This window comes from Lagenorhynchus albirostris, chromosome 12 (genome assembly GCF_949774975.1).
Source record: "Lagenorhynchus albirostris chromosome 12, mLagAlb1.1, whole genome shotgun sequence".
NCBI lineage: Eukaryota > Metazoa > Chordata > Mammalia > Artiodactyla > Delphinidae > Lagenorhynchus > Lagenorhynchus albirostris.
Genome location: NC_083106.1, coordinates 55481266 through 55502683, shown reverse-complemented (window position 1 = coordinate 55502683; position 21418 = coordinate 55481266). Strand labels below are relative to the sequence as shown.

The window sequence follows — 21418 nt, the reverse complement described above, 5'->3', positions numbered from 1 at the left end:
TTAATTATTTTTATTTTAAAAAAAATTTTATTGGAGTATAGTTGATTTGCAATGTTGTATTAGTTTCAGGTGTACGGCAAAGTGAATCAGTTATACATGTACATATGTCCACTCTTTTTTAGATCTTTTCCCATATTGGCCATCACAGAGTATTGAGTAGAGTTCCCTGTGCTATACAGTAGGTCATTATTAGTTATCCATTTTATATATAGTAGTGTGTATATGTCAATCCCAGTCTCCCAATTTATCCCTCCCCTCCCTTACCCCTGGTAACCATAAGTTTGTTTTCTACATCAGTAACTCTATTTCTGTTTTGTAGATAAGTTCATTTGCGTGTGGGTGCCTCTCTCCCTATTAGACTCTTACTTCCTTTAAGAAAGTAATTTTGATTTGTATTGCCAAGGTCTCAGACAGTGTCTGTTGGTGTTTCCTTCTTTCTTCCTTTCACCCTTGTCCCCTCTCTCCCTCTTTCTTTCCCTTTCTTTCTTTTTCTTTCTTTCCTTCCTTCTTCTCTTCTTTCTTCCTTCCTTCCTTCCTTTTCCTTTCTTTCTTCTTTCCCTTCCTCCCTTCCTTCCTTCCTTTTCTCTTTCTCTCTCTCTTTCTATTAAATAATGAAGTTGATTCCAGTAACTTATTTAGAAAAGTCTATCATAAAGAATAAAAAAGAACTATTTTTCCATACAATTCAAAAGAACTATGTTTATAAAGTAAATAATAATGGGTTTATTAAAAGTGATCCATTTTATTTACTGTGATCAATTAGGTTCTTGGGCTCAATTCTCTTTCATTTTTCCTGAGAAAAATATTTTATTTTGTTGGGCTATATGGTTTGTTTAATACCTTACTTAATTTATTAAAATTAGCTGTGAAATATTCCTAGATTTTCTTATAAGATCTGCATGAAAACATACAGAAATTCACAGTTTATACTTATAATTGTGTCTTTAACTGAAATTTTTAAAATTTTAAAAACAAAGTAAACATTTCAAAAATTATTCATTTACTCAACAATTATTTATTGAGAACCAAACATGAAATGAATTGTATTTACGTGTTGGAGGAAAGCAGGATATATTATTCACAACTCCAGCCCCAAAATACTTTATCATCTCTTTTCACTTCTCTTTCTCCATTTCTTTTTTCCTTCTTTAATTTATAATATTCTAGTATTTTGTAAAAGAGCAAATTAAAATTTCTATCTTTATCTGAATAGGCAGGCAGATAAAATATACACACAGTCTAGTTGAAAATGAGGTTTTTGTTTAAAATTTATGAACAACTAATATATTACCATGTCAAGTCTTACCTTCAAAGATGATGATGATGATAAAATTAGTGATAATTATTATTATTATTTAAAGATGAAAATGTCTCTTACAGCACATATTTTATAAGATATTAATGGAACAAATAGGTCTATAATGACTATAGTCTATAATGACTATAATGTTGTTATATTTCCAAGTTTTTTGATAACTAAGAGTAGCATAAGAATGTAATATTTTTAAATGAGGGTAGGTTAAAACTGAAAACAGAAGATAATGCTGAAATATGTAGACCTTATAAAAAATCCCAAAATTGTAAATTGCATTCCTTTCCAATAACCACAAGATGGTGTATTACAATTTTTAAAATACTTAATGGTTTTAATTTTGATGCAAATATTAATGCATCAAGGATATATTGCTTTTCATTTATTCAGACTTGTAAACTAAATAGGTATTTATTTTTTGATGGTTTTCACAGTATGACCTGACCATTTGGAAAGATACTCAAAATGTTTTTCTTTTCTGAATGTATCTGAAAAAGTATCTAACCAACATGTGGATTTTCTAATTGATTTTCTTTGCGCCTTAACTTTTTCCTGATTTAAAAAATATTACTACTTAAGGTTTATTCAGTAAGCAATCCAAGAAACTTCTGTACATCTTAGGCAATTACAGCATTTCAGGTTACGTGGCTTTGTTTGAAAGGTCCTGTGTTCACCTTGTAAATCTTACTTATAACTGAAAAAAAGCTGCTTAATATACAGAATTTTATTTTCTCTGGTAATATATCATCTTTATGATTATACATTGGTTTTGTAAGCATGAGTTATAAATGATTGTAATAATTTTAATTTTTATAAAAATATTTTATGACATAATTATGGTTTATTAATTTTTTGGAATTATTCATCATTTCTTACATATTTGAATATGTCTTCTTTTGAAAGGTATAAATAATTCTGCCCTCTTGATTTCCAACAAAAGTAGCAATATAATTTACATAGTTGGATCTTTTGTTTTTATCTGATATGTATATAGAAATATTTTCTTTTCCATGTAATTGAAAATGGATTTGCCTGTACAAATTGTTTCTTCTTGAACATCAGGTTGAACATGAATCTTTGAGTTTCTTGATATGAAAAACTTAATAACAAAATATCCTTTTCTTATTACTTAAGTATAAACAAAATGTAGTAAGTATGCCTGAGAAATAAAAATATAAAAATTATTGCTCAGATATTGAATTTCTAAGCTATGTGTCCTGTCTTGGATACATATTTTTTGTTCTAACGTCCCTCTAAGATGATTGAAGTACATTTTTTTAAGAACTACTTAGTATGGTTGTTTTTCAGGATATAGTCCATTGTAGTCTACATAGTTGTTTGCATTATAGAACACTGGTAAATCTTATCAAAGATAATCTCTAAGTAATACAATAATTTCCCATCACTGAAAACTAAAAAAAAAATTTGAGGACACATGGAATATTCTTCAGTGTATAGTTGAATAACAAATGTAAAAGGCAGTTTTAACTCACAGTAGAAGAACAAATAAATGAAACAATGCAATCTGAGGAATAAGAAGAAAATGTGGCTTAGTTTAAACCTGCAAGACTTACTTCACTCTGTATGACAGACTCTAGGTTCATCCACCTCACTACAAATAACTCAATTTCGTTTCTTTTTATGGCTGAGTAATATTACACTGTATATATGTGCCACATCTTCTTTATCCATTCATCTGTCAATGTACACTTATATATGGAATCTAAAAAAAAAAAAAAAAGGTTATGAAGAACCTAGGGGCAGGACAGAAATAAAGACGCAGACATAGAAAATGAACTTGAGGACACGGGGAGGGGGAAGGGTAAGCTGGGATGAAGTGAGAGAGCTGCATGGACTTATATACACTACTAAATGTAAAACAGATAGCTAGTGAGAAGCAGCCGCATAGCACAGGGAGATCAGCTCCGTGCTTTGTGACCACCTAGAGGGGTGGGACAGGGAGGGTGGGAGGGAGATGCAAGAGGGAGGGGATATGGGGATATATGTATATGTATATCTGATTCACTTTGTTATAAAGCAGAAACTAACACACCATTGGAAAGCAATTATACTCCAATAAAGATGTTAAAAAAAAAATCCTGCAAGACTAGAGATTCTGGGTGAAAGATTATTCACAAGGAAAACACTTTTCAAAGCTGGCTGAATCTGTATTTCATGGAACCAGAAGAATGAAAAGAAGTTGTTCACAGATCCTTATGCAGAAATTGCTTCCAGAATGCTGAAGAATTAGTTCTAACAGGAGTAATGCTTTGTAAAAGAAATCATTTATTGGATAAGATATAGGAATGCAAACATTGTCATAAATCATCAGTAAAGATTTTATTCCAATATTTACATTTTCCAAATAATGCCTATTTACAAACCACAGTATATTTGTGCTTTTCATATATGGGATTTTTATTTAATATATGGAATTTTAATTTAATGTATAGAATTTTAACTGCATTTAGCTGTTCAGAAGTTAAAGTTATGAGTACTTTTTTTTTTTAACATCTTTATTGGAGTATAATTGCCTTACAATGGTGTGCTAGCCTCTGCTCTACAACAAAGTGAATCAACCATACATACACATATGCTCCCACATCTCCTCCCTCCCACGTCTCCCCCTCTCCCCCCTCCCCATCCCACCCCTCCAGGTGGTCACAAAGCACCGAGCTGATCTCCCTGTGCCACGCGGCTGCCTCCCACCACCCATCCACTCTACGCTTGGTAGTGCATATATGTCCATGCCACTCTCTCACTCCGTCACAGCCCACCCCTCCCCCCCCCATATCCCCTAGTCCATTCTCTAGTAGGTCTGTGTCTTTATTCCCGTCTTGCCCCTAGGTTCTTCATGACCTTTTCTTTATTTCTTAAATTCCATATATAGTGTTAGCATATGGTATTTGTTTTTCTCTTTCTGACTTACTTCACTCTGTATGACAGACTCTAGGTCCATCCACCTCACTACAAATAACTCAATTTCATTTCTTTTTATGGCTGAGTAATATTCCATTGTATATATGTGCCACATCTTCTTTATGCATTCATCTGTTGATGGACACTTAGGTTGCTCCCATGTCCTGGCTATTGTAAATAGAGCTGCAATGAACATTTTGGTTCATGCTGAGTACATTTTTAATATAATAAAATTTAGCTGTGAAGCATGCTGATATTTAGAAGTTAAAAGTTGCAAATAAACTTTGGACAAATAGTACATTTTGTATTGTTTTTATGTTACTGCCTTTCTCTGAGAGCAGAGTATCTCTCAATTTCCACTAATAACCTACATAGGGACTAACTGGATGGGTCTTAAAAATGATTTTACATATAAATATAAAATCATACTTCAAAATGAGATGCTAATCTTCATTTTACTCACTAAATAGTTGCAAGTAGTTGCAAATCAGCAAAAAGATTTTTAAGTCATTCATTTATGATAACTCATCCTCTTTTTATGCCCATAAATAATGTTTTAAAATAAGACTGTAGCTGATTTTCATAACTGGCTTTAGAATTTCTAAAGTGTAATATCTCATTTGAGTACGAAGTTACTCTGAGAGCTATGCAAAGATTATTATCCATATTGTGCAGATGAGGATAAGTATCTCAAGTGTCAAGTGTGTTTCCCAAGGTCAAAGATGCCTAGACTAACTCTATTTACACTATATCACACTACACAAAGTGGAGGTAGAATATTTAACTATTTTTCTTGACAGTTTTTCTCTCTGATGTTCTGTTGACAAGATGTGTGCAGTAGGAGTTTGAATTAGATAGACAGATTATGGGCTTTGATCATGAGCCCTGTATAGTCATTTCATTTTCCTGGACGTTAAGCATGAGTTTTGAAATAAAAAAGACTTGGGATCATTCTTCAAGTATGTTCAACCTTGGATAAAATTACTTAACTTTTTCTATAAATCTTTTAAAATAAATAAAAGAATGGGTTACAAATACACCACAAATGAAAATGTTTTTGAAATTAATCTAGTTTATATACATAGTTTTTTGCATGTGTCTGGCATATAATAAGCAGCTGTTGTTATAATATAATTATCATTTTTATTTCTAAAGCTGTTATATTTTAACTGCTGCACCTTAAAGGAAAGAGAGCTCTCCTGGAATTAAGCATTAGTTATTTGGATGTTATATGCTTTGTTGAAAAATTGTTATTATTATGACTGCTAGCAAGAATATGATGATTAACACTGCTTTTTCTTAAAATTGACTTCACAGCTGTATCAACTAAAGTGGTATTGAAGCTTGTCAGACCTTATATATTGATATTTCTGGCTCAAGTAGGGAAAGTGTGAAAATGCGTAATGACGCCCCGTTTTTCTCCATCTCATTGTATTTGCAAAATGCACTATAATGATATTCAGTAACTGTTTCTGTAAGAGTTAAGGTTTCTGAGAATATTTTAATCTTTGGTTATGTTTATCATTGTAAAATAATCCAGGCTAAAGAGTAGGATGCTTTGTCATTTTATCTATTGAGAAAAAATAATTTAGCCCCCTAATTTTTTTCTGTCTGATTTATTATTTAGTGTTCAAAAAATTACCATTTATTAAGAGGAGAGTCCAGGTAGACGCCTCAGCTGAAATTCAAATCACTGTTAATGAGGCAGGCTAATATAATAACACACTTACAGAATGGAAGTCAAGAGAATAGTGTTCCTCTTTTAGCTCGGTTACCAGTTATATGCATACCCATCTGACTGCACAGCTTATCTAAATAATATAATTTTTTTAAAAGAGAGCTGCTCTAAAACTGAATGTCAAGATCAAAGTTGCTATATAAATATAATTGTGACATGAGTGTCTTAACTAGTCATTTTTCATCTCTCATTGCTTCACTGTTACATTCATATAGCCTTAGGTAAATTCATACTTCTGATGTATAGCATTAGCTATTTGATATTTTTAAAAGACTGCCAATTAAAGAGTACAAATCAAAAGGAACGGGCCATGTTAAATGACATTTATCTTCCTCATTCAATGCACCAACATTTATATAAAATATTGCATATTACATCAAATATACTTTTTATTTCCTTTTAGTTATTATTTAGTTAATTTAATTATTATCTAATGTGGAATAATCTTCTGCAGGGATTAATTACAGTGACTGTTTGGACTTGTCTCTACTACATGTGATCTGGAATTCTTGGTCAAATGGCCTACAGCATCAGAAATTAATTAGAAAATGTCTGAGAATGAATGAGGTATCCGTAATCAGTTAAATAATTTAAATGACAAACAAAACAAAACAGTTTGGTTGATATACGCTAGTACATATTAGGACATTGCACCACAAAATCTGTTAGAAGCAGCTTAAAGATGTTTTAATAGGGCTTCAGATAGAAACTGTATGCAAAAATGGTTGGAAATTATTCTGAATGAATATTGGAATATCATTTAGTTAATTTTATACCATCAAAGAATAGGACAGCAAGATGTATAAAACAGTTTCCTCCTTAAAAAATATATACTAAATAGAGACCTGATAGTAGCATGTAATATTTATGATTATTTCTCTTTCAATTGATAAATGACTATATATTCAACATGAAAGTGATGAGCTTCAAAGTTAAAAAAATTAAACTGGTTATTTTTCATCAGTGGCTGTTTTTTTAAAAAAAGACATTGCTAAATATAAAGATTTTAACTTAAAAATGAAATTTAAATATATCAGTGTTCAATGTGGAGCATGTTTACAACTAGATTTCTAATATTAAAACAATTTATGTACTTCTCAAAGTGCTGTCACATCATGTTATCATATAAACATATCTGTAAATTAGAAAGTTAAGCTATTAAGAATAAATTATTCTATTACACCAAGAATGATATTCTTGAGAACATTTATCTGCAGACTATTTATGTGTTTTCTTATACTTAAAATTAAAAAAGAAAATAGCTTGTTTAAAAGGCAATGTATATATAGCCAAATTCATATTTTTAAGATTTCCAGACCTTCATTGTTTCAATTAGAGATGTGTAAGTACAGGTTGCCTCATTAAATATAGTGAATTTTATAATGAGTTTAATAATTTAAATGCAATTATACATGCTAACAGCTCAAAGATTTAAATTTTCATTTTCAGGAATCTTCTATTTGGTTAGTGCCACCCTACCATCCAGACACTGTTTAGTAAACTTTTGAAACTTACTAAAAGAGGTTTTTAATAATGGTTAGTATCTTTGCACCTTTCTTTTTTCTTTTTGTAGTCTGTTATATTGTGCAGAAACATTTTTGTTGTTGTTTTCACCCTAAGAAACTTTATTTAATGACACAATTCGTGTGTTTCTATATCTAAGAAGTAATTTGAAAAGCATGGTAGTTTTCTTTCTCTCCCTCCCTCCCTTCCTTCCTTCCTCTCTCTCCCTCTCTCTCTTTTATTCTTTCTTCTTCCCCTTCTCCCTCCTCCTCATCTTCTTTCTTCTTCATTATAACCCAGGAAATTTCCTGTCAAGCGCATTTGGGTTTTTCAAAACCTTATTTCATAGTTCAGTAAAAAAGACATTTTAAAAATTCTGATCATGATATGAAGTAGGAAAGATAATTTGTCTCTATCAAATGACAACAAGTTAGAACTTTAAAAATCAGACAGCAATTTTTTGGCAACATACAACACAGGGAAACAACTATATTTCACAATCATCTCTACAGTTTCAACTTTAGATTCTTACATAGATCAAGATATGGAATTTACATTCTAAAGCTTTAAAAAGAGAAAAAAATATGTATTTGCCCTAATGCCACAAGTGAACTGTACTTTATGGTATCATTAATTTTTAAAATTTGTCATGTTGATTCCAAACTCTTGCTCAAATCTAAAGGTTTTCATAGTTTTGTGTAGGATTAGAAATATTATACAAGTGATAAAAGAACCTATTGTCTTATGGTGACTTTATTAGAACCTAAGATAAAACAATTTTTTAGGTAAACTTACATTGATAGATCAAAAAAGAACTGGCAAAATTCAGCTTATTCAGAGAAAAAATTAACAAAAGTGATGAATGACATATAATCAAGGCTACTGATTGCTTAAAGGTTTCTTGATTAAAATTTTCACTTTCTAATGGCTTTGTAAAATAGCGAAAGCCTAAAATAGTAATGGTGGGGTTACATGTTTATAATTTTCATAGCTTCTAAATTTGTAAATATTATTTACTTAAGATAAGTTTAAATTATAAAAGATAAAAGTATTGTGATCTTTGGGGCAGGGATTTTACCTATGTTTTATGTTAATCAGCATTATAAAATTTACATTACATAAAATTGCTTAAAAGAGTTTAAATGTCTTTATTTGTAGTCTGAAGTTAAGTACAGGATACTAATACAGTTTACTTTTTAACTTATTGGAAATAAAATTGAGTCATTTCATAGCTGAATGGGTATGTATACTTATAAGATTTTTTTTTCTAAGAAAATCAGTTGTTTAGATCACTGTCTTACTATGGACAAAACAATATTCTATTCTATCACTTTTTTAAATTAGTATAATCAAAATGTCTAAAAATTCAGCTTGCCAAAGACAGTGTTATAAATTATTTAACATTTAGAAAATTTATTTGTTTTAAATGAAGGCTTATTTCAAACAATTCAGCATTAGCCATGTCCTATAACATTTTAAAGTGTCGATGGCATCAAGTTCTGACCTTGTTACATTACCTAATCAATTCTTCTGTTAAATGTTTCAACAGAGAACCAAGACTAAGTTACCTCAAGACTATGTATTCCTCCCTCTTTTGGAGTCAGATTTTTCCATTTCTACAGTGTTGTCATCATCACCATCTTCATCATCATTATCATCATGTTCTTAATAAGTACATCTAATAGTAGGTATTAAGCAACAAGAAACACTGTGTCCCTATACTGGCTGTCAGGTGTCATATAGATCCTTTAATAGAAATAGAATTCATGGATTTCGGAACTGTATTATTTAACACATAATAAATAACGCACAGAAATAACTCCATAGTTAATGGGGAATTCATGTGTAGCACATAATCATCTCCCATTACAAGTACTAATAAATTAATATTTTTACTAATTTAATGTTATTAAAGTTTTATCTGATTAATTAGATCACTTGTACACAACGCATTTTACTAAGCTTCTGAAGAAAAACCTTTTTAAGCTTTTTTTAAGCAATTGAATTAGAAACGTTAAAAAATAATTAAAATGTTAAGGTCATGTATGGCTATTGTTAATTCAGTCAACATTTAAAGAACATATGTGTACAAGTCAGTGCCATGAGCACTTAATCTCTGCTCTTTACAATTCAGTGAGAGGGATGCATACACCTAGAGGCCAGAAAGAGAAACATGATAATGAATGAAAAATACTGAATTGAGTGAAAATAATGAGCCTGATCAATTGGAAAGTGATTCCTGAATAAGTTAAAATTTGAGTCATGTCTGGAGGTAAGGGATAAAGCTGGATTGATGTGAAAGATGAAGGAACTCTGCTAGGTAACGGAGCAAGGAGAAGCAAAGTAGAAAAAACTTGGAGGTCCAAAGAGAAGAGTGTGTGTAGAGAAAAAAGGAAAAGGTTGGGGGGAGAGATGAGGTAGAGCTGACTCAGAGAGGTCATGATAGAAAAAAGAGGAGAATTGGATTTTACCTGTTTCTTGGACAAAAAAAATACTATTAATAACCGGTGTTTAAAACAATAGATTATCTGATAATGGCGAGCTTTTTGAGAATGGCCTAGACATAGAGGTGGGAAGATCACTAAGGAAACTGTTCAGGAATCCATAAAAGAAAAATGAGAATATAGCCAGGAATGTACAAGAAGTTATTAGGGCAGGGTCAAAATCACAAAATTTGGTATCAGAATATCTTGCTGGAGGTGTAGGTGTGAGCTGCAGAAAGTGACTTATCTTTTCTCTGAATCCATTTTCTCTGTTGTACAGATGCCCACCTTAATTCAGTATTAGTTTTTGTGTCACAGAGGTGATGTATACAAAGTATTTTTTTAAAATATAAGGCATGCATATGGTATTAAATATTTTTATCCTGTATTATTTTGGAATTAGCCTAAGCTGATAAACAACAAAGAAGCAATACCAAAAACAAAAAACTAAGTCTTCACATGTATATTTAATTAGGTTTATTTCATTATGTTTCCATATCACTTTTTGGAATTTTGTAAATTTTTCATACTTGTCCACATTTTTAGTTGTTGTCCACATTTTTAGTTCTTGCACAGAAAGAGCCTAAGTCTTAGACCATCTGAATGTCAACAACAATGTGAAACTGGTTCATGAATCTGATTTATGTGTACCTAACACACGTATATCAATTAGCTGGGGAGGGAGACTAACAAATTTTTGTTTCACGTTTTGACTCTGTAATAGGAATTTGAGGAGTGTGTAATAATGAGCCCCAGATATACAGAATTTCTGGCAAATCTATTGCCAATAAAACAGGAATTTAGAAAAAAATTACGTATAGGGTCATTTTTTTCTTCATGGAATAAATTATTTATCAGCTCTCAGTTATCAAGCTGATGGTGACAAAGAAGTTAATATGTGTGCATGGATTTTTAATGTGATACAATGTCATTTCATGATTAGCTCATACGTGTTTGTAATCATCATCGATAGTTTTACAGGCAGAATCACAAAATGATACAATGAATAGCAGAAATTATTTTCCATATTTTATGTCTAAATGTGTGAGTACTATTTTTTGTTCTGTTATGAAATGCACGATGAAGAATCCACGTTTAAAGAAAATTTTCATATCTCATGTTGTGATCTAAAAACCAGTTCATTTTTTTCTAATTTTTTAAAATAGCAGAAATGGATTTCTGGTAACCAATTTGTGTATATGTGCTTATATTTAAATTTTAAGGTCGATTTATATCTTATAATATTAATTTTATATCTGAAAATCTTATTCAACATATATGTAATGTATGCATTCCTAGTTGGCAGTTCACTTCACTATCAGGTGGAGATTTTCTTTAAACTTGCCCACTCTGATAAAATATTTTAATTATCATGATTTGTATGTTAAAATTGTAATAATTTGTTATAATTTTCATAATGGAGTTTTTCAAAACTTCAAGGCTGCTATGTTGACAAGTCTTTGAGAACGATTTTAATATTGTTTCAGGACCATTGCCATGGATCTGTTTTGTAATATTTCGTTTTCTGTGTTATTCTGTAGAGGTCCTTCTGTAGTGCCATGGTAGAGGAATTGAGGATGTCCCTGAAGTGCCAGCGTCGGGTAAAACACAAGCCACAGGCCCCAGTTATTGTGAAAACAGAAGAAGTTATCAACATGCACACATTTAACGACAGAAGGTTGCCAGGTAAAGAAACCATGGCATAAAGCTGGGAGGCCAAACACCCAAGCACAAACTGTCGTCTGTTTTTCCAAACAATTAAGCGAGAATGTTTCCTGTGGAAATATGCAACCTGTGCAAAATAAAATGAGTTACCTCATGCCGCTGTGTCTATGAACTAGAGACTCTGTGATCTAAGCAGTTGCAGTGATCAGACTTGAGTTACAGGCATCATGGAGAACCAAGTTACACGGGGTTAAACTGTTTATCATGGGTTCCTCCCTTCTTCTGAGTGAATGTTACATACGCATTTGTGGCTGGTTTCAAATGCAGTTCAGTAAGAAATTACAGGTTCCTTTTGAGGCCCAACTGTTGCCAGGAGATGGAGCATAATTGCCCCAAGGGTAACGAGGTAAAAAAATCATTAAGAATAAAAATACTTGGAATCAGCAAAAACTGTAGTGTTGCAAGAAACAATACAGTCTTCTGAACATCCAGATAAGAGGGTAGTGATGTTACTAGCCCCCAACTACTCAGTATAATGATCATCTGAATTGACAATACGTGTTTATAAGATGTGATAAAAATGTAATGCAAAACAAATCTGACTTTCATGGCAAGTGGAATATGAAGCAGATCTTCATCAGTGTTTTTCTTTCTTTCTTTTTGTTTTTTCGACAGTCTGTGTCACTGATTGAGATAGAAATGTCAATTACCAAGGAAATAATGTTTTCTCTTATATTCACCATGGCAGGAGATTTAACATGTAACTCTATCAAATCCCTACCTATTCCCCAGACACCCTTTCCCCACTCCCGCACCGAGAAAAAAAACAACAGTTGGTTCAGAGATTCTGAATCAAAAAGGATGATGTTTTGCAATCTTTGTCTTAAGTTGTAAAAGAGGGCTGAGTGTTGATAGTTCTGTGGAAGACTGAAACTTTCATTCTAACATTCAGATATGTTAATCCAAACCCTCCTTCCTGCTATAAATGAACTTGATGGAGCCTGGGCAGATCTCAGTGAAAGGATAAAGGGGACTGGTCATCTAAAGAAAAGTACGTGTGGTGAACTTTGACGTGGACTGCATTTATCAATACAGTCACAATGTTAAATGAACAAAATTCTTGAGCAGTTTTTTTCAAAAAAATGTTCAGGTTTATTTGTGGAAATGCAAGATTTCTATGAAAATAGTTTTTGTATGGAAATTTTTGTAATACTTTTTATCAACAAAATAAGAACATGCGTTCCTGTCAGGGGTGTGATGTCAAGCATGAATGGTAGTGCGTGTGCACCACCAACGTTTGGTGAAAACTATTTTTATCAAGAAAAAAAGGAATCATAGAAGAGAAATATTTTCAAGTTAGATAATATAAAAGCTAGGTGCACTACCACCACTGCTTACCATGCCACACCCCTGGTTTCCACGAGGCTGATAACATACTGTAACGAACAATTGTGTGTAAAATGGTAAAAGACACAGAACTCTTGACAACATTGTGATAACAGTTGAGTGCACACAGTTTGCTGTTTGAATCCAATGCACAAAATTTAAAAAAATCATTAAAATTATGTCCATTTTACTTTCATCTTTGACTTTCATTTTTCTCTTGTATGGGTAAAGGAATACACAATATGCTCCTTGCATGAAGGGAAGTATACAGGTCATCAAGGATGGCCACTTCCCAACTACCTGGAGAAAAGAAGAAAAAAGCTCAGGCCATGAGCTATTCAGATGTAAGAAAAGCTGGACTGGGATATAAAATGTAATCTTCAGGCTTAGTGCAGTTCAAATGAGAAAACTAGCAGTTCTAGAGGCTATAGTCATGATCTTACCTCTTCTGTGAGTGGATATTGACTATGTCAATAGGGTTGTGTAAGACTGTATAGTGATTGCTGATATTATATTTGAAGTTCAACTGATGTCCAATTTAAGAATCAATTGTGCATTGATAATATAATTCAATGAAGGGAGAGGAAAAGATAGGCTCAATATCAATAATAAGTTAAAAAAAACACAAAAAACTTCATTCTGTCCCAAAATTTAACTTTAGGGAGTTATATAAGTCACTATTACAAATCTCAGCATTGTTTTTTTTTTTTGTTTTTTTTTTTTTTAGTGGTAAATAACCTCAAATAACATAGCTTATAAAAATGTTTAGATTTTGGTCAATATTAAGCTTTTCCTCAATCAGATTCTAATCAGATTTTAAAGAACTTCTAAATTCAGTTCTTCATTATATTAAACAACCTTAATAATTGGCAGAAAATGACAACTTTAATTATTTTTAAATAGCCAGGAAATAACTATTTAGATCTTTGGTATGATTTGATAATAATTTTATTTAAGTATTAAGTTAACAAATTTCAAAAAGTATTAAAAAACCTGTTGTATTTTAACTCCAAAGGTAGTTTAGAACATATAAATGATGTGTAATATTTAACTTTTATCCACTTCCTAAAAGGTTCCTGCATTATTACCAAAACAGATACTGCCCTACTCATTGGGTGCTTATGTGTATATGAAGTACTATTCTTAATTTTAATAAAATCTTGATTACTTTCAAAATAATTTCAACCAGTAAAAGAATGTCTCCTCTCTCTGGAAAGGCAATATATTGGAGTAAGATTATTCTCCAGTATCTAACACTCAAATTATAAAAAGAAGAGGAAGAGAATGCCTATTCTAGTCAACAATGTAACCTGATGACTCCAGGTAATCAATGGAGACACATATACCACAAATAAATAACTCTAGCCAGTATGGAACACCGAGGGGGTATATTTACACATGCCACAATTTAATAACCCTAACCAGATGAAAGTATCAAGGATTTATATTCATTGTATTTCACAGCTAAGTAACCCTAACAACTATGAGAATACCAAGGAGATATATCCACACATTTACAAGAATAACCCTAACCATTATGGGAGCAGCAAGGGGACAGATTCTATTTTACAAATATGTAAAATGGATAAGGATATTTTATTAATTAAAATCTTTCAAATATTTTGCAATTCAGTTACATATTTTTAAGAATAAGTTCCTTGTTATTACTGAATGAGTATATGTACTAAACACTAACGATTTTAAAGTATTTTAGCACAATGCTTTTTAATGTTTGTTTATTATGAAATTTGCATATAGCAAATCATATACAATGCATATGTACAAGAGAATCATGGCATCTGGCTGTAGTGTGCACCAAGAATTGTTTGTCACTGGGAGTGGGCTATTCTATATATTCTGAAACTAGGCTTACTGTCACTCACCTCCAACTCTGAGGTGTAAATTTAAGCAGAATACTTTAATAGAGAGAAAGTGCCCAGCTGTTTCCGGAAACAGAGCAGGAAAAAAATAATATGGGCCAGGCTCACCTAGGAATTTTGTCCTCAGTTTAAAAGATGGTAAATGGCAGTGAGAATTTGGTCATGACCGTCCTGAGTGTATCTGCAATTCGAGTCCTATTGCTCAATTTGAGTCCAGGAGAGTGGCCCTTTGTGTCTGCAGCACAATCATTATTGTGAGATTCTTGCCATTTGAGGATCCCCTTAGGCTCTCTACCATGTAGGATCCCCTGTTGCCTTTAACAGATGTTCTCCCTTTTCTAGGTTTATCTCTAATTTTGGTGACTTCTAAAGAAGGATTACCCAAGAGGTCAACTTTTTGACCTATTTCATGTGTAAAAATGCTTTTATTCTACTCTCATAAATAATTATTAGTTTTGCTGGGTGTAGAATTCTAAATTGAAAATAATTTTTAGATAAATTTGAAAGCATTTTTTCATTGTTTTCTTACTTCTAATTCACGCTGTACAAACGTGAAGCCATTCAGATCTCCAATTCTTGGTATGTGAATTTTTTTTTTTAAATTCTCTCTTAGGTTTGTTTGATCTTCTGCTTGTCCCCAGCATCCTGAGATACTGGAGCTACCAAACTGCTGAGTCTACATTTATTACCTTTGCTTTCCTATTTCTCATTTCTGTCATCTTTATATTCCAAGTATTGTATTGAGTTTTTCATTTCTGCCAAATTATTTTAATTTCTATGAGTTCTTGTTTTATGAATGTAATAATTTCTCTTATATCTCTGAAGACATTAATAGTAATCTTAGGACATTTCTTTCTCCCTGAAAAGACCTCAGTTTTCTCCCAGTTGTATTTTCCTATGTGCTTGTTTGGATTTCTATCTTCCATATTAGAGGTTTTCTTCAGATACTTGTTAATTCTGAGCAAACTGTTAATGATTAAGAAAAGGGGACTAAAATCTGATTTGGAAGCTCTATGTGCACAGCACAGTAGGGGAGAATATTTACCTAATTAGAGCTTTACCATAGATTAGTCTAGAGGGACTATTTGCTGATGAATCCTTCAAAATGTCCCTATCTTTGGATCTTTCCTTTGATTCCCCAGAAGAGTATCTTTTAATTTTCTGCCTGGAGATTAAGGCCCTGACTGCCAATGTTCTGCTAATCATAGGTTAAGAGCTCTTGAGATCTCTGCATTCTGCATTCAGAATGACTAAGGTCACTTAATCACCCTGTTTTAAATTTAGCAGTCAGGCTTTCAACTGGACCTGGCATCTTCTAGTCTGGAGTCCTTCATTTTTTCTCTTTTGAGAATAATTCCTTATCACTTTGATGAGGGGTGAAGAACAGCCTCGGAGGGGTGAGAAGAGGGAGGAGAATACAGGGATCCACTGTTTTCAAACTACATTCAATAGGTCCTCCTTGTTGTATTCTTCTCCTACACTATTAGTTATTATGGCATATTGCACAGCTCGGTCTTGTGCCTTGGAAGATTCTGTGATATAATTTGATTGGTTCTCAACTTTTCACACCTCCTTGTTGTGTTCTTTCTCCTACACTATTGGTTATTAAGGCATATTGCACAGCTGGGTCCTGTGCCTTGGAAGATTCTGTGATATAATCTGATTGGTTCTCAGCTTTTCACACTGACCACTTGGAATTCTGTTTTTTCCAATCTGCTTGGTTAACTATCATTTGTTCATGTGCTTTCTCCTTCCAAAAATTTTGTTGAAATTTTCACCTCTCTTGTTCTTATTCTTGGAGTTTTATACATTTAAAACAACAACAACGACAACAACAACAAATACCTCTCTACTATAGTTTTTATGGTTGAGTAGGGAGCAAAATTTGATGCATGCATTCAATCCTTCACTCTTATCTGGAACAAGAACCCTGTCTCTAAAGAAAATATTATGCAGAAATCCAGCATAGGAGGCAAATAAAAACTAGAACTACTCTGGTTCTAATAGAGTAGAGACAGAACAGACCTTGCTTTTATCATTGTAAAGAATGTAATATTGTCAATGACTTCTTACCAAATATTTTTTCTAACTCGGTATGTAAAGGGGATACTTCCACAATAAAAAGAATTTCACAAAATGGAGCCCAAGAATATTTTTGAAATGGGGAAGATTTCAGTGCCTGTCAAATAATGCTAAATTTGGAATCCAATGTAATTTATACCCTAAGGGCTTAGGTCTAATTCAAAACATTCCAACTTCATTTTGTAAAGCTCAAGACGTATGTGTTATAATGTAGATAAGGAACACTTTCCTAGTGAACCACGATGAACTGTAAGATTTTAAGAATCCTCTTTAATGTACTGCCTTACACTGTACCTTGCCTTCACATTTATTATGAGTGTAATTTAAAAAAAAAATTTAACAAGTATATCCCTGCCTCTTTACAAAGAAGAGTAGCTGTTTTCCTACATTTCAACTAGAGATTTCTATAATATTATACCATCAAAAATATAACACTCTCAATTACCAGCCCAGTTAACCTTAAGGTCAATATGTAGAGTTTAATATCTAATCCAATATCACTGGATTTGATATATACACTGAAAAATCTAAAATCATAAATCCCCCTCACCTTGGACAAAATTCATGTTAAAAGGGGAAATGAAAGACACACTACACACATGCTCCTTCTATAATATTTTAAGTTATTTTTTAACATGTATCTTGTATCTCAGCTCCTAATCTAAGGTTTTCATATAGTTTAGGATAAATGCCATAGCTCCAGCCACTATAATCACATTTCCACCAGGAGGAAGAACAAAAAGAAATTAAAAGGGTCTTGCTCCTTCCTTGTAAGGACACATACCACAAGTTGCACATTATGTTGGTCAGAAATAATGATATGGCTCTAAGGTAGAATAGGAAATGTAGACTTTAATTTGGGCAGCCATATGCCCCCTAAAAATCAGGTGTTCTATTACTAAAAAATGTATGAAAAATTGGGGGGAACAAATTGCAATCTCTGCCCTCCCGGTATTTCTGGTCTCTCACCCCAACCCACTAAACCCTACCTTGTTCTATTCACTCCCTATTTTGTTCATTTACCACCTGTTTGCCATCTACCACTACCGTTTTCTTTTTATCCGATTCTCCCATATCTTACTGTTTTTCTTTACATTTCTTATATTTTTCCCTAATGGAAACCTGGATTTTCCCTTATGACAATATTTGTCTTGAAATTCAACAAAAGAGGAAGCAGTTGGCAATTTCTTTTCAGAATACCTTTCATTTAGTTATAGACAAAGACCTGTCTTATATAACCATTCCTTTGATTCCCAAAATATTCTTCCTCATTCTTTAAAAACCCAGACACCTTGGTTAGAATTGGCCTGTTACTCTGTGCCCCGCCATCAAGAATAAGCATGCACCCATTTGTCTACATTTAAAAATCAGTGAACCTACATTATAAACTAAGTTTTGTGTTAGATCCTGGGTGTGCAATATGATCAAAAAGACACATGGTGCTTGTTGTGATAATTTAAAGTCTAGAAGAGGAGGCTGAATTTAATTAAATGTGCTAAATGCATAAATACCAACTGAAAAGGGCTGTCACCAAGAAGTGCTCCTTTCTTTCAGATTCAGATGAATGATGAGACTTCACCCACTTAATCTCAAGTAGTGCAGTTTTAGTTGAAAATGTGAAAAATTGGATTATATTTATAAAGGATGCACAGAGAAGCACTTATTGGTGTAATGAAACATATTATTGGTTTGTGTGTTCCTCCCAGGACTATGTAATGTCTATTACTTCAAACCGTGGCACAGGGTAGGATTCTTCCAGGTATGGAGAACATAAACTGAGATGTCAACTCTGCTGTTAGAGCATTACTGCCATCCTATTACTCAGGGTGGCGATTTCCCATTATATGCAAAATATGATACCATAACTTTACCTAAGTTTTTCTCTGACCTAAACTATTGCCATTTGTGTTGATTCTTTTTTCCTTTGTCCTCACCTAGGTACAAGAAAATATTGTATCAGTGCTCCTTTTTTTTTCTTTTTGTTTAAAAGTTGCTTGCTTTCCTTTCATGGTAGAAGTGAACAGTTACCTCACAATTGACTTTGGAACACTGAGAACATTCTTGTTGAAATGGGGTGAAATAGACAAATCTCAAATATTTAGCTCTTGTCCAGAAGTTTACCAAAAAATGCACTTGACTCTCTTTCACACAGGTGATGGGAAGGAAAGGTATGGTGTTTTATGAGAGCCTATAATAAAAGAACCTTACTTAGACTAGAAAATTGGGGTAGACTTACCAGAGGAAGTGATGATCGCACTGAGATATAAAGGATGAGAAGCAGATACTCAGTAAAAAGTTTCACAAGCCTGTGACAAAGTACCTGTAAGAGTCGTGTGATATGAGGGAGCATGGCATGTTCTTGAGGAACTGATAGGCAGCCAGTGTTGATGGAGCACGAAGAAGGCATGGGGATATGTAATGGAGATACATTTAAAATATAGCTCAGAGCCGGACTTTGGCAAGGTAATACAAGTGACCTCAATGATTTGATCTTTATCCAAAGAGCAATGTAAACCATTTAAATCTCTTAAGCAGAAGCAAGATTGTTGGATAAGATCTGCATTTTGTAAAGAACACTCAGCCTTCAATTTGGAGCATGGTTTAAATAGGTAACAGAGCGGTTATAGGAGATTAGTGAAGAGGTCATATCAGTAAGTAGTCTGGGTAAGATACTATGTTAGTTTAGATTAAACCCAATTGGTAGCAGTGAAGATCAACAGAGACAGGTTCAAAATATTTAGTAGGCAAAAATTCACAGTTTCATGAGGAATTCAATAATCAGTATAAAGATTGCTAACAATTTTTGTACCATAATGTATAATGAGTACTTTATATGAATTACCTCCTCCGATTCTCTGAGTAACCCTATGGGCTAGGGCTAATATTATTATCATTTTACAGACAAGGAAACCACTGACAGGAGAACTGAAATCAATTTTTAAAGTATTGCAGTCGTCAAACTCAGGCAGAATGACTCCAGTGTTCTTAGGCACTATTCAGTCAATACAGAGTGGAAGTGTAAATTTCCTGGGGGACAGATGGATAGAAAGAGAGAGAACAAGTGTAACACTCCAGAATGTCTTCTGAAACTTCCTTTTTAAACTGAAATTTATATTACTAAGATTTGTTTTTCTCCTGAGCGCTCTTGTTCATCATTTTTAACTGTATAATATTTATTGACTGCACCTACTATAATTTATTTATTTGTTGTCCAGATAGTGGGTATTAGAATTTTTTTTTTCTTTTTTAAGCTGTACATCGTGCTAGTATGTATATTTTTGTATATGTCTCCTGGCACTAATGTGTTAAAATTCTTCTTGGTTATATATACTCTGAGCCTCAGGGTATGTCAATGTTCTGCTCTACAACACTGCCAAAGCCACTGTACCAATCAGCATCTTCATCATTAATATGTAAGAGAAACTGATAATCCATTCCCTCTCAAACTCTTGGATTTTGTCAGAAAATGTCATTGTGGTCTTGATTTGCATTTCCCTCTTGACTAGTACAATTTTTATCTTCCCTTATGTGTATTAGCTACATGTGTTTCACATTCCTTGAAATGTCTAATCAGGTCTTTTACTAAGGTTTCGATTGAATTATTTTTCTTAATGATTTCTAGAAGCCTATATACTAGTGATATTATCTAATCTGTTACTTGATATTATTTTCTGCAAATGGCTCTTCCCCATGTGTTACCTATGTATTTTTCACTTCCCTTAAAGGCTGTTTGATAAACAGAGGTTGCTAATCTTAATGTTGCCCAAGTTATCATTCTGTTACTTTTTTGTTAGCACTTTTGGAACCCTGTATAAGAAACGTTTTCTTTAGTGATAACAGTGGTATTCATCTATGTGTTTTTCTAAAAATTTCAAAGTTTTACTTTATAATTTTAGTTAAATTCAAATGTGTACATTATTTCCCCCCATCTGTATAACTATTTCCCCCCTCAATTTGTTAAATGGTATCTTCTCTCAGTGGTGTCCTATGCCACATGTGGAACATATTAAGTTTTCCTATATGCATGGGTCTGTTTCTGGGTTTTATATTTAATAATTTCTTATTCTTTGTCTTGAGAAGTATCTTGTTATATCACCTAAATTTCAAAATCAACCATTCAGGTCACACACACACACACACACACACACACACACAAACTGTTGGAATTTTAATCATAATGAGTCAAATCTTTGTATCCATTTGGAAAGAATTTATTTCTTACTCATAGACACTTATTTGTCTTCTTTAATGTCCTTTACTATTCTTTGCTTATAGTTCTCACATATTTATTTTATTTATTCCTAGGTAATTTATAGTTTTTGTAGCTATTGCAAACGTTGTCTATTTAAAAATGCTGTTTTTATACTGTATGTTACTTGTACATAGAAATGCATATATATGTATACATGTATACATATATATATCTTATATTCAGTATATCTTATATTCA

General features: G+C 32.5%; 1 protein-coding gene across 3 annotated transcripts in view; it reads left to right on the top strand.

The window, feature by feature from the left end:
- The window catches only part of GRIK2 (glutamate ionotropic receptor kainate type subunit 2), a 638585-nt gene extending 625401 nt beyond the window's left edge, over positions 1–13184 (top strand). Inside the window, exons 16-17 of one of the 3 annotated variants that reach the window (XM_060167216.1) lie at positions 11497–11641; positions 12296–13184. In XM_060167216.1, coding sequence (XP_060023199.1) covers positions 11497–11641; positions 12296–12312 — 162 coding nt within the window. In that variant the 3' untranslated portion in view covers positions 12313–13184. Of the gene's footprint in view, positions 1–7418; positions 7506–11496 lie in introns of those variants that run through there. The other 2 variants (XM_060167215.1, XM_060167217.1) reach the window with 2 other exon arrangements.
- The last annotated feature ends 8234 nt before the right edge of the window (positions 13185–21418 follow it).